The sequence below is a fragment of the Charadrius vociferus genome, unplaced genomic scaffold (genome assembly GCF_000708025.1).
Source record: "Charadrius vociferus isolate BGI_N301 unplaced genomic scaffold, ASM70802v2 scaffold69, whole genome shotgun sequence".
NCBI lineage: Eukaryota > Metazoa > Chordata > Aves > Charadriiformes > Charadriidae > Charadrius > Charadrius vociferus.
Genome location: NW_009649937.1, coordinates 116028 through 128990, shown reverse-complemented (window position 1 = coordinate 128990; position 12963 = coordinate 116028). Strand labels below are relative to the sequence as shown.

At 38.2% G+C, this 12963-nt stretch overlaps 1 protein-coding gene across 1 annotated transcript in view; it reads left to right on the top strand.

Annotated features, from left to right (window-relative positions):
* DIP2A (DIP2 disco-interacting protein 2 homolog A (Drosophila)) overlaps positions 1 to 12963 on the top strand; it is a 152560-nt gene that overhangs the window by 68806 nt on the left and 70791 nt on the right. The window contains exon 5 of the mRNA XM_009891397.1: positions 9216 to 9458. Within this exon, the coding sequence (XP_009889699.1) occupies positions 9216 to 9458 (243 nt within the window). The remainder of the gene's footprint in view (positions 1 to 9215; positions 9459 to 12963) is intronic.

Here is a 12963-nt window from a genome sequence, read left to right as displayed (position 1 = left end):
CCAGACAATCAACCTGTGCCAGTATCCGTTGCTCCTATACAGAAGAAGAAATACACGAAGAAGTCAGTTCGGATGATGACGAACCACTGCCATCAAAGGAACAGGAGGAAGGGACGGAACCAGAGATAATCACCCAATCCCTATCCCTGAGTGAGCCGCGAGATATGCGAAAAGATTCCAGTTGACTTCCTGGTGAGCACATTGTCACCTGGCTGCTCTGATGCTGGGATAACGGGGCCAGTAGCTTGGAATTAGAGGGCAGGGAAGCCAGGCAACTGGGATCCCTGTCTAGAGAAGCGGGCATTGACAAGGCGATTGGGAAGAAGACACGAGACCTCAGCCTCTGGAGGCGACTCCTGTCAAGTGTGAGAGAAAGGTACCCTTTCAATGAAGATGTTGTATGTCGTCCAAGCAAGTGGACCACCATGGAAAAAGGTATCCAGTATCTGAGGGAATTAGCTGTACGGGAGATGATTTACTATGACCCAGATAACCCACAGTTACCCACAGATCCTGATGAAGTCCAGTGCACAAGGCCCATATGGCGGAAGCTTGTATGGAGCGCACCATCATCTTATGCCAACTTTTTGGCAGTGATGGAATGGAGAGGTGAAGAAGGACCAACGGTGGATGAGGTGGCTGGATGACTCCGTCAATATGAAGAAAGTCTCTCTTCCCCCCTCGTCTCAGCTGTTGAGGAATTGTCCCAGAAGGTCCAGCAACTTGAAGAGAATTTGTCCTATTTCCCACCTGTACAGGCCAGCATTTCAGCTATTAAGAGCAGGCGTTTCCCTGCTCAAGAGGGAGAGTACAGGGCATACACACCACGAGGCACTGTGTGATTTTACCTGCGTGACCACGGAGAGGACACTTTTAAGTGAGTTCAATGGACATTTTAAGTGAGTTCAATGGACATTTTAAGTGAGTTCAATGGACATTTTAAGTGAGTTCAATGGACATTTTAAGTGAGTTCAATGGACATTTTAAGTGAGTTCAATGGACATTTTAAGTGAGTTCAATGGACATTTTAAGTGAGTTCAATGGACATTTTAAGTGAGTTCAATGGACATTTTAAGTGAGTTCAATGGACATTTTAAGTGAGTTCAATGGACATTTTAAGTGAGTTCAATGGACATTTTAAGTGAGTTCAATGGACATTTTAAGTGAGTTCAATGGACATTTTAAGTGAGTTCAATGGACATTTTAAGTGAGTTCAATGGACATTTTAAGTGAGTTCAATGGACATTTTAAGTGAGTTCAATGGACATTTTAAGTGAGTTCAATGGACATTTTAAGTGAGTTCAATGGACATTTTAAGTGAGTTCAATGGACATTTTAAGTGAGTTCAATGGACATTTTAAGTGAGTTCAATGGACATTTTAAGTGAGTTCAATGGACATTTTAAGTGAGTTCAATGGACATTTTAAGTGAGTTCAATGGACATTTTAAGTGAGTTCAATGGACATTTTAAGTGAGTTCAATGGACATTTTAAGTGAGTTCAATGGACATTTTAAGTGAGTTCAATGGACATTTTAAGTGAGTTCAATGGACATTTTAAGTGAGTTCAATGGACATTTTAAGTGAGTTCAATGGACATTTTAAGTGAGTTCAATGGACATTTTAAGTGAGTTCAATGGACATTTTAAGTGAGTTCAATGGACATTTTAAGTGAGTTCAATGGACATTTTAAGTGAGTTCAATGGACATTTTAAGTGAGTTCAATGGACATTTTAAGTGAGTTCAATGGACATTTTAAGTGAGTTCAATGGACATTTTAAGTGAGTTCAATGGACATTTTAAGTGAGTTCAATGGACATTTTAAGTGAGTTCAATGGACATTTTAAGTGAGTTCAATGGACATTTTAAGTGAGTTCAATGGACATTTTAAGTGAGTTCAATGGACATTTTAAGTGAGTTCAATGGACATTTTAAGTGAGTTCAATGGACATTTTAAGTGAGTTCAATGGACATTTTAAGTGAGTTCAATGGACATTTTAAGTGAGTTCAATGGACATTTTAAGTGAGTTCAATGGACATTTTAAGTGAGTTCAATGGACATTTTAAGTGAGTTCAATGGACATTTTAAGTGAGTTCAATGGACATTTTAAGTGAGTTCAATGGACATTTTAAGTGAGTTCAATGGACATTTTAAGTGAGTTCAATGGACATTTTAAGTGAGTTCAATGGACATTTTAAGTGAGTTCAATGGACATTTTAAGTGAGTTCAATGGACATTTTAAGTGAGTTCAATGGACATTTTAAGTGAGTTCAATGGACATTTTAAGTGAGTTCAATGGACATTTTAAGTGAGTTCAATGGACATTTTAAGTGAGTTCAATGGACATTTTAAGTGAGTTCAATGGACATTTTAAGTGAGTTCAATGGACATTTTAAGTGAGTTCAATGGACATTTTAAGTGAGTTCAATGGACATTTTAAGTGAGTTCAATGGACATTTTAAGTGAGTTCAATGGACATTTTAAGTGAGTTCAATGGACATTTTAAGTGAGTTCAATGGACATTTTAAGTGAGTTCAATGGACATTTTAAGTGAGTTCAATGGACATTTTAAGTGAGTTCAATGGACATTTTAAGTGAGTTCAATGGACATTTTAAGTGAGTTCAATGGACATTTTAAGTGAGTTCAATGGACATTTTAAGTGAGTTCAATGGACATTTTAAGTGAGTTCAATGGACATTTTAAGTGAGTTCAATGGACATTTTAAGTGAGTTCAATGGACATTTTAAGTGAGTTCAATGGACATTTTAAGTGAGTTCAATGGACATTTTAAGTGAGTTCAATGGACATTTTAAGTGAGTTCAATGGACATTTTAAGTGAGTTCAATGGACATTTTAAGTGAGTTCAATGGACATTTTAAGTGAGTTCAATGGACATTTTAAGTGAGTTCAATGGACATTTTAAGTGAGTTCAATGGACATTTTAAGTGAGTTCAATGGACATTTTAAGTGAGTTCAATGGACATTTTAAGTGAGTTCAATGGACATTTTAAGTGAGTTCAATGGACATTTTAAGTGAGTTCAATGGACATTTTAAGTGAGTTCAATGGACATTTTAAGTGAGTTCAATGGACATTTTAAGTGAGTTCAATGGACATTTTAAGTGAGTTCAATGGACATTTTAAGTGAGTTCAATGGACATTTTAAGTGAGTTCAATGGACATTTTAAGTGAGTTCAATGGACATTTTAAGTGAGTTCAATGGACATTTTAAGTGAGTTCAATGGACATTTTAAGTGAGTTCAATGGACATTTTAAGTGAGTTCAATGGACATTTTAAGTGAGTTCAATGGACATTTTAAGTGAGTTCAATGGACATTTTAAGTGAGTTCAATGGACATTTTAAGTGAGTTCAATGGACATTTTAAGTGAGTTCAATGGACATTTTAAGTGAGTTCAATGGACATTTTAAGTGAGTTCAATGGACATTTTAAGTGAGTTCAATGGACATTTTAAGTGAGTTCAATGGACATTTTAAGTGAGTTCAATGGACATTTTAAGTGAGTTCAATGGACATTTTAAGTGAGTTCAATGGACATTTTAAGTGAGTTCAATGGACATTTTAAGTGAGTTCAATGGACATTTTAAGTGAGTTCAATGGACATTTTAAGTGAGTTCAATGGACATTTTAAGTGAGTTCAATGGACATTTTAAGTGAGTTCAATGGACATTTTAAGTGAGTTCAATGGACATTTTAAGTGAGTTCAATGGACATTTTAAGTGAGTTCAATGGACATTTTAAGTGAGTTCAATGGACATTTTAAGTGAGTTCAATGGACATTTTAAGTGAGTTCAATGGACATTTTAAGTGAGTTCAATGGACATTTTAAGTGAGTTCAATGGACATTTTAAGTGAGTTCAATGGACATTTTAAGTGAGTTCAATGGACATTTTAAGTGAGTTCAATGGACATTTTAAGTGAGTTCAATGGACATTTTAAGTGAGTTCAATGGACATTTTAAGTGAGTTCAATGGACATTTTAAGTGAGTTCAATGGACATTTTAAGTGAGTTCAATGGACATTTTAAGTGAGTTCAATGGACATTTTAAGTGAGTTCAATGGACATTTTAAGTGAGTTCAATGGACATTTTAAGTGAGTTCAATGGACATTTTAAGTGAGTTCAATGGACATTTTAAGTGAGTTCAATGGACATTTTAAGTGAGTTCAATGGACATTTTAAGTGAGTTCAATGGACATTTTAAGTGAGTTCAATGGACATTTTAAGTGAGTTCAATGGACATTTTAAGTGAGTTCAATGGACATTTTAAGTGAGTTCAATGGACATTTTAAGTGAGTTCAATGGACATTTTAAGTGAGTTCAATGGACATTTTAAGTGAGTTCAATGGACATTTTAAGTGAGTTCAATGGACATTTTAAGTGAGTTCAATGGACATTTTAAGTGAGTTCAATGGACATTTTAAGTGAGTTCAATGGACATTTTAAGTGAGTTCAATGGACATTTTAAGTGAGTTCAATGGACATTTTAAGTGAGTTCAATGGACATTTTAAGTGAGTTCAATGGACATTTTAAGTGAGTTCAATGGACATTTTAAGTGAGTTCAATGGACATTTTAAGTGAGTTCAATGGACATTTTAAGTGAGTTCAATGGACATTTTAAGTGAGTTCAATGGACATTTTAAGTGAGTTCAATGGACATTTTAAGTGAGTTCAATGGACATTTTAAGTGAGTTCAATGGACATTTTAAGTGAGTTCAATGGACATTTTAAGTGAGTTCAATGGACATTTTAAGTGAGTTCAATGGACATTTTAAGTGAGTTCAATGGACATTTTAAGTGAGTTCAATGGACATTTTAAGTGAGTTCAATGGACATTTTAAGTGAGTTCAATGGACATTTTAAGTGAGTTCAATGGACATTTTAAGTGAGTTCAATGGACATTTTAAGTGAGTTCAATGGACATTTTAAGTGAGTTCAATGGACATTTTAAGTGAGTTCAATGGACATTTTAAGTGAGTTCAATGGACATTTTAAGTGAGTTCAATGGACATTTTAAGTGAGTTCAATGGACATTTTAAGTGAGTTCAATGGACATTTTAAGTGAGTTCAATGGACATTTTAAGTGAGTTCAATGGACATTTTAAGTGAGTTCAATGGACATTTTAAGTGAGTTCAATGGACATTTTAAGTGAGTTCAATGGACATTTTAAGTGAGTTCAATGGACATTTTAAGTGAGTTCAATGGACATTTTAAGTGAGTTCAATGGACATTTTGGAGGGATGGCCCACAGACTATGGGGACTGCAAGATCTGGGCATGATACAGATGGTATGGAATAAGGGGTGGATAATGTCCTGGTTGCAGCAGGGATGGGGTTAATTTCCGCCAGGAGCCGGCAGGGGGCAGGTGTTCCATCCCACGTGACCCACACCCGGGCTATAAGAGGAGCTAGCCAGGCGAGGAGAGGGGTGGGCTGCGGCGGCGCGGGTCCGGTCAGTGCGCTTTGCAGCGGTACTGTAATCGCGTTTTCATATTTCCTTTTGCTGTTCTGTTAAATTGCATTATTTTAACCCACGAGTTTTGCCCTGTCAATTTCTTTTTCCACGACTGTGGGAGTTGCGCGAGCGGCTGCATGGTTCTTTGTTGCTGGCTGAGGCCAAACCACGACAGACATATGAAGATATCATGCATTTTGATTAGCTTATTCTTCTAGTACTTCTATACTCAGAAGCCCACGAGGGCAGCTGTTGCTGATAACAGTGGTTATCGTGCTCTTGAGTTTTCTTGCATACGTGTTGGTTTTGTATGTAGAAGTTGTCATGAATTGCATAAAGTGAAATCCTGGAGAAAATTAATATGTAGCAACCATCTGTATCCTGAGGCTTTGGGATTGAGGCCCTGAGGTTTCTGCTTATAGCTCTTCAAAGGAATATTCCTTCTCAGTCTCCAGAATAAACTCTGACAGAACAATCAGTGGTGCATTTCATGTAGCATCACTCTGTTCTTTTCTCTCATTTCCCTAGTGTGACAAATCACTATCTGCTTGGCATGAGACACACAACAAGAAAAGAACATGCTGCTGTTCTGCCTAAGATCTGTTGTACAAAAAAGAGCTGGCATCCAGAAGCTCTGCTGAAAGTGAAGGAACTCTGGGCTTTCCTGTCTCCCTCAAAATTTAAAACTAGAAGGAATCTCCTTGCAGTTTTTTTTTTTTTTTTGAGAGAATCAAAATATCATTCTCTTTTGAATACCTTCAGGACAGATTTGAAGCAGTGTCCCTGCGGTTACTGCTGCGCCCACTCTGCCTGAGGTCAGGGCTCTGTGTGCTGCTCTGGAGGAGCAAAGTCTTGAGGGGTGCTTGAGAGACTCTAAAAAATTGAGATGCTGTGGGTGAACGTTTAGGTTATGTGGTAAATGCTGGCCTACACACATGCCCAGGAACACAGAAAGTGACAGGTGGGGAAGCCCAAATAATACCTTGCCCCAGCTACTCCGAGGCCTGTCCCAGGAGCCATCAGCCTATCACAGACCCATCTCCACAAGCCCAGAGGAGCACAGGGAACAACAGCAGGTGGGAACCCCAGTTAAGGACTCAGGAGAAGGGTCACCCTGTCTAAGCCCCTCCTAGGGGCCTAGCTGTATCCATTCACAAACATAATTGCCTTTTTATGGGCCTGCCTTTATTTGCAAACTTAGCTCAGCAAGAAAGATCTGAAATTACAAAGACCCCGAGTAGCGCCGAAACATCTAGTTTTGTTGTCTTAAGTCATTAAACCACTGCCTTAAAGTCTTTGTATTGGCAGAAATTAGTGCAATTAAAACCAGGCTTCCTTAATAACTGAAATTTGTTACAGTTGCCATCACTCACCAGGAAGGAAGCATCAGACTCTAGTCACAACATTAAGTTCAAAACCAACTCCTGACCGGCAGTAATGGAACTGCTTTCGTCAGTCATCCTTCAAAAAATTTTAACGTATGTTTGTATATCAAGTCTCTCATCCTTCCCATATAGATTTCACATGATCAGAACTTGAGCGGGAGTCTTGATGCAAGTTTGGTCCAAAGGGTGGTGGTTTCTGTGGCTATCTTGGGTCAGCTCCCAGCCAGGAAGAGCTGCAAGCCAAGTACATAGCGTTCTGCTCACAGCACACAGAGAACCAGTAATTAACTCTTGCAGCTGCCACAGAGCTAGTTGCTGATGTTACCTTGCTACTTTTCTGTTGTAATTAGGTTTGATGTTAGAATGTTTTTGCTACAGATCATTCATTTTTATACACAGTTAATATTTTATGTTTAAGGTGGGTTTTCCCCCTACTCCAGCTTATGTTAGATACCTGAAAGCTTAGAAATTTTAGAGACACTTCATTACACTTGTACCTGGATAAGGGGATACTGTGAGAGTATGTATTCTTTGAGAAACCTGTTTTTTTCTGTAGGGTTTTTTTTTCTTAGTGATAGTAGATTGCAAATGTGTGCATGTGGAGTGGGGTTATCAAAACCTGACTGTAATCCTATCTTGTTCCATATTCCTGGAATTGTTTATTTTTGCTTTCTGCCTAAAGGAAAGGGAAGGTTGCAAGCACTAAAGGGCAGGTTTGGCTCCACTCCAAGAGCAGATGGAGTCAGCAGCCAAAAACTACAACCATGGCAGTAAACCAGAAATATCATACAAGGCACAGACCCAGGAATGGCAATCCACAACAGCTGTGTCTTCTCAAAGATCAATTGTTTGTGTATTTTCATTCAAAATTGCCATGTTTGATTAGGGATGGTCAAGTGATGAGAGATCTGCGATTTTAACTTTGAAAATGCCATCAAGTTCAACAGGCTTTTTATGAAATTATTTCTGAATTTTATGGGTTTAGACTATTTAAGAGCAGTTATTCTGAAGCTCTTGGAAACACACATATTCTTGAAAAGCAGAAAATTAAACACCTGGTAACTGAAATTTGTTGTCAAAGATGAGGAAAAGGTTTTTTTAATGTGACTTCAACAAAACTCGCATGGAATTGTATGTAGCTGAACGGTTATGGGTTCAGAGGATTAAAAAAAAAAAAAAAGCCAAAACTAAAAGGTTGCAGAATTTCTGATGTAACCCACCCCACTATCACCTAAGATTTCCATGTCTGGAAGGAACTCTGGAGTATGCTAATGGATACCCTATCTTTTTTAGAAGCTGTTTTTCAGCTCCTGCTGACTTCTTAATTGGTCTGGCCATTATGTTTGACTTAAAACCGCTTTTCAGAAACTGACATGGTGTGAACTTTATCAGTATGTGGGCACTGTATTGTTTTAGGAGCTTTCCTTTAATTACCTGGTGGAGAGCTGGAGTGGGGGGATCAAGTTCTTAAAATGTAACAGTCTCTTTAGGAGGATATTTTTCTGTAACTAAAGTTTATGGTTTTCACTCAAAATCAACAGGGATATCTTCATGGTATTTAGAAAGACCTTTTTATTTGTTATTGAGTAGTTAATAAATGTGGAAAGATTGCGTGCCAAAGGGAAATGTCTGGAAAGTTGTAAATAACTGAATGGTAATTAAAATAGGATCCCTTTATCAGACTTCTAACAGCAACAAATGTACATCTAGAATGAAAAGATGCTCTACTAAGCATTTCTATGTAGTGCTTGTTAATATCAGTTTATGTGGTTAAAATACATGCTTTTAAACTCCTTTAAATTATTCTTAAATTGATGAAATTACTGTTTCATTGAACTTTATAGCACTGTGCTTTTTTTAGTAACTAGTTCTTAAAAAAACCTGTCAAAAGAATTGAAAAGTGAAAAAACCCACCCACCCACCCCCCCCAATTTAAAAGGAAAATACCCAATTAAAAATTTAATGGAATTTATTCACATGGGATGAAATCCAATTTACCTGTTCAGAACAGAAATATTCTGTCAGTAGAATAGGTATGGTATGCTCACTGAACATGGTTTGTGAAGATACTAAGTCCCTTAGGTAGAAGCCTTTTTTGAGTCTTGCATCATTCCAAATACAGGAGATAAATGAAACTTTGCTTCAAGTGTGTTCTAGTTATAATGTGTAGAAGTTGTTGCATTAACCTAAAAAATGGCAATGAGCAAAATTTGTGCATTTGAATATACCATTTGCTGAAAACATGCATCTTCTGTAGTACATGAGAATGCTACGTGAAGGACATGGAAAAACTTCATGTTCCCGTCTGTTGGGTCATTCCCACATTACATGCCTGTCATCGTTATTTTAATCACAGACACATCGTCAGCATCAGAAGATGAGGGCTCGTTACGTCGGCAAGGGCGGATCACCTCCACTCCGTTCCAGAGCCATTCCAACGTAGAGCCCTGGCTTAACCGGGTTATTCAGGGCTCCTCCACCTCATCCTCTGCATCCTCCACCTCATCTCATCCAGGAGGGAAACCTGCTGCTGCTTCCAATACTACTGCCACCGCTGCTGCCACTGTGCTTGCAGATCTCATGGCACACACCCAGCTAGGTCAGTAAAGAACTGCCTGTGTGGTTGGAATAAATTCAAACGAAAAGTTCCAAAACAGGGCTAAACAGGAAAGTATTCACCTGAAGGTATCTGTAAATAACCTTAAAGTGTACAATACACAGACCAGGTATGTATGGCATAGATGTATTTAATTTCAACCAAACCAGTTGTTCATAAGATCTGAACATGCATTCTTCTTGGTAAAATGTTTGATTTATCAAGAAACTAAGGTTCAATTTTACTGGATTCAAAAGCAGAATTTCAAAGGGATTATGTTTTTGGTGCATGCTTTCCCGTCAGCATGCATTTACCTTAGGCAATTATCAGGTTGGGGATTTCAAAGATGACTCAACTGGTAAACACCCAAAAGACAAGAAAAACATCCAGAATCTTTTGGGACGTTATGAAATCAAAGATAATGACAAAGCTACATTTCAAGCTCCAATGTGATTATTTTTTTTCCTTTAATTAAAATTTAAGTCATGAATAGTCTTTTATTGTGAAGCTAGGGTGAAAATGTAGTATTACTGGTAAGCCAAAATGTAAATGAGAATTTTTTCTCAATCTCTGTAATGATGAAGGTCCAGAACCTCAGGTTACTTTTTTTTGTCCTCAAATTCAGAGAACTAGTCTCGTGCTTTTGGAGGATTTGGTAGGGAGGGAGAAAGGCAGTCTCTTCCACCATGGAAATAATTTTTACAATGTTTTGTACACTGTAGATTGATAGTGGATTTATGTGTGTGCAACAGGTCTGCATTAATGGTAAAAGATGGGAGATGACCTAGAGGAGAAACAATAACTTTGTGTTTCAAATATATTTTTTCCCCAAAGTAATTTAGAAAAATGAAGTGAAGAATGGTGTTTGAATTTCACCTATGGGCTACAGCATGAAGTTCTTGGGCTTCTAGTAATATGCTGTAGGCATCACGTATATTGTTACTGGACATTTCAGGTTTTGACAGTTTTAGTGCTCTACTTACCTGAGTTTTTGATTATCTGTGACTATATGCCTACATACACTATACCAACAGTTTTTTCTTTTTCATTACAGAGAACAAATTAGGTCAGATGAGGAAAATATATTGAAATGCTTTAGGTTTAAACTTAGTATACAGGCTTCTGTATACTTAGAGATGTCAATTAGCATGATAATTTAAGGCACAAATACATTTTGCAAATACATGTTCACTTGGCTGGTCTAGGTGTTACCTTCAAATTTTATGGAAAGCCCAATCACGTATCCTTTAGACTACTCTGTTTGGATGATACAAACCATTCACTTAGACGTGAGGCAGCTATTAATGAGAGAGTTCATTCTTCGTTCTTTGCTGGTTTGCCCTCTGAGTTCCTTCTGCCTTATACTAAGTATGGGGCATCAACCTTAGTTTATAGTAGGTATGGGCTTCAAAATGCAACAATGCTTGTAGTTTGTGACCGGGAGTTTTAGTTCTTCAGATTCTGAAAGCACATTATGAAACAGAGAAAAGAGTATAAACAAGCTAGAGACACTCTGAAAGAGGATCATCTGAATCTTCTGTATGGCTTAGGTGCTGACAGAAACGGGGATTGACTCATTATGCCATGATTGACATCCCAGTTTTCACAGTGCAGGCAGTTTTCTGCAAGTGGAGCTGAGATAGTAGCGGAAAGAGGTAGTAGCTTGCTTTGTGCTGGAAGGCTCTTTAGATGTCGGAGTCTGGGAAAGGTTATGTGTGTCTTTCCTACTTGTCTTTGCTCCCTCCTCAATTTTGTATGGCGGTCTCTTTATTGTGGAAGCTAATTATGGAGAGGAATTCTGATATCTAAGCTTTTACAAGGCAAAACGTGTTTTCTCAAGCCTGCTTAGTCCTGTTGCCTTAGAAAGCTCCTGCACGCTGAAATGCTGGGGTTTGTTTTGTGTCTTTTGAAGTTACGGGCAGCATTTGGCTTTGTTCATTTTTCTGCACTTAATCAGTACTTCATCCATAAACAGAGTTAGAAAGATTTGCCTCTTCGGTTAACTTCTATGGCTTTGTTGCTAGTGAAATTTTTCTTGTTTGTACAAAACATACCCATCTTACTACCTTTAAAGAAATATAAATTTTCATCTTCCCATTTCCAGGCCTATTTTTAATGAGAAATTTGCAAATTACTTTTTTTTTTTTTTTTACTTACTGGTTGTAAGAAAGATGCCTACAGCTTGCTTTGAGGGCATTCTGGATTTCACATTATGGATTCACAGAAATCAGGTTTAACTCCTTAAAATTAACAAATAAACTTGGAAGGTTAGCGATAATTGCAAGCATGGTTGATGAAATTATTAATATAGCTGTAAAAACTTGCAAGATATGCATAATGTAACACAACATCCTGTTATATCTAATATTTCAGGTCATATAAATACATATCAAATTCCACAACTAGCTTCTTAAGACCTATCCGTCAGGACTATTTAATCATCAAAATTCTATGCAAAATCAAGTCCTTATTAACAGTTCAGAGTCCATCATTTAAGCATCTAAGTGTTGGACTGCGTGCAGTGGAGCGGTTTGAAATTTCATTAGTGGGAAATAAATTTGCAATTGTAGTATCTATCAGGAAGGAAGCTCAGGGATCATTAAGAGGTGATCTACCAAAAATATTTAGGAAGGTAAAGTTTACAGTTCCTTGACAAAAAATTAAATGTCCTTTTGCCTAAGAATAATCTTCCTCATTTCTGAAATGCTTGCCATATTGCATATGGCAATTTTCATTTCTAGCTTGATAACATTCATGCGTGTCCAATTTAGTTGTCACATTTTTCATAGAATCAAAGAATGTTTAGGTTGGAAAGGACCTTGAAGATCATCAAGTTCCAACCCCCCTGCAATAGGCAGGGATACTTCCCGCTAGACCAGGTTGCCCAAGGTGACATCCAGCCTGGCCTTAAACACCTCCAGGGATGGGGCCTCAACAGCTTCTCTGGGCAACCTGTGCCAGTGCCTTACCACCCTCAGAATGAAAAATTTCATCCTAATGTTTAATCTAAACTTGCCCTCTTCCAGTTTAAAAACATTCCCCCTCATCCTATCACTACATGCCCTAGTAAAAAGTCCTTCCCCAGCTCTCCTGTAAGCCCCCTTTAGGTACTGGAAGGTGGCAATAAGATCTCCCGGAGACTTCTCTTCTCCAGGCTGAACAGCCCCAGCTCTTTCAGCCTCTCCTCATAGGAGAGGTGCTCCAGGCCTCGGATCATCCTCGTGGCCCTCCTCTGGACACGCTCCAACATGTCCATGTCTTTCTTATGTTGGGGACTCCAGAGCTGGATGCAGTACTCCAGGTGGGGTCTCACGAGAGTGGAGTAGAGGGGCAGAATCACCTCCCTTGACCTGCTGGCCACACTTCTTTTGATGCAGCCCAGGATACGGTTGGCCTTCTGGGCTGCGATCGCACATTGCTGGCTCATGTTGGGCTTCTCGTCAATCAGCACACCCAGGTCCTTCTCTTCAGGGCTGCTCTCCAGCCATTCCCTGCCGAGCCTGTATTT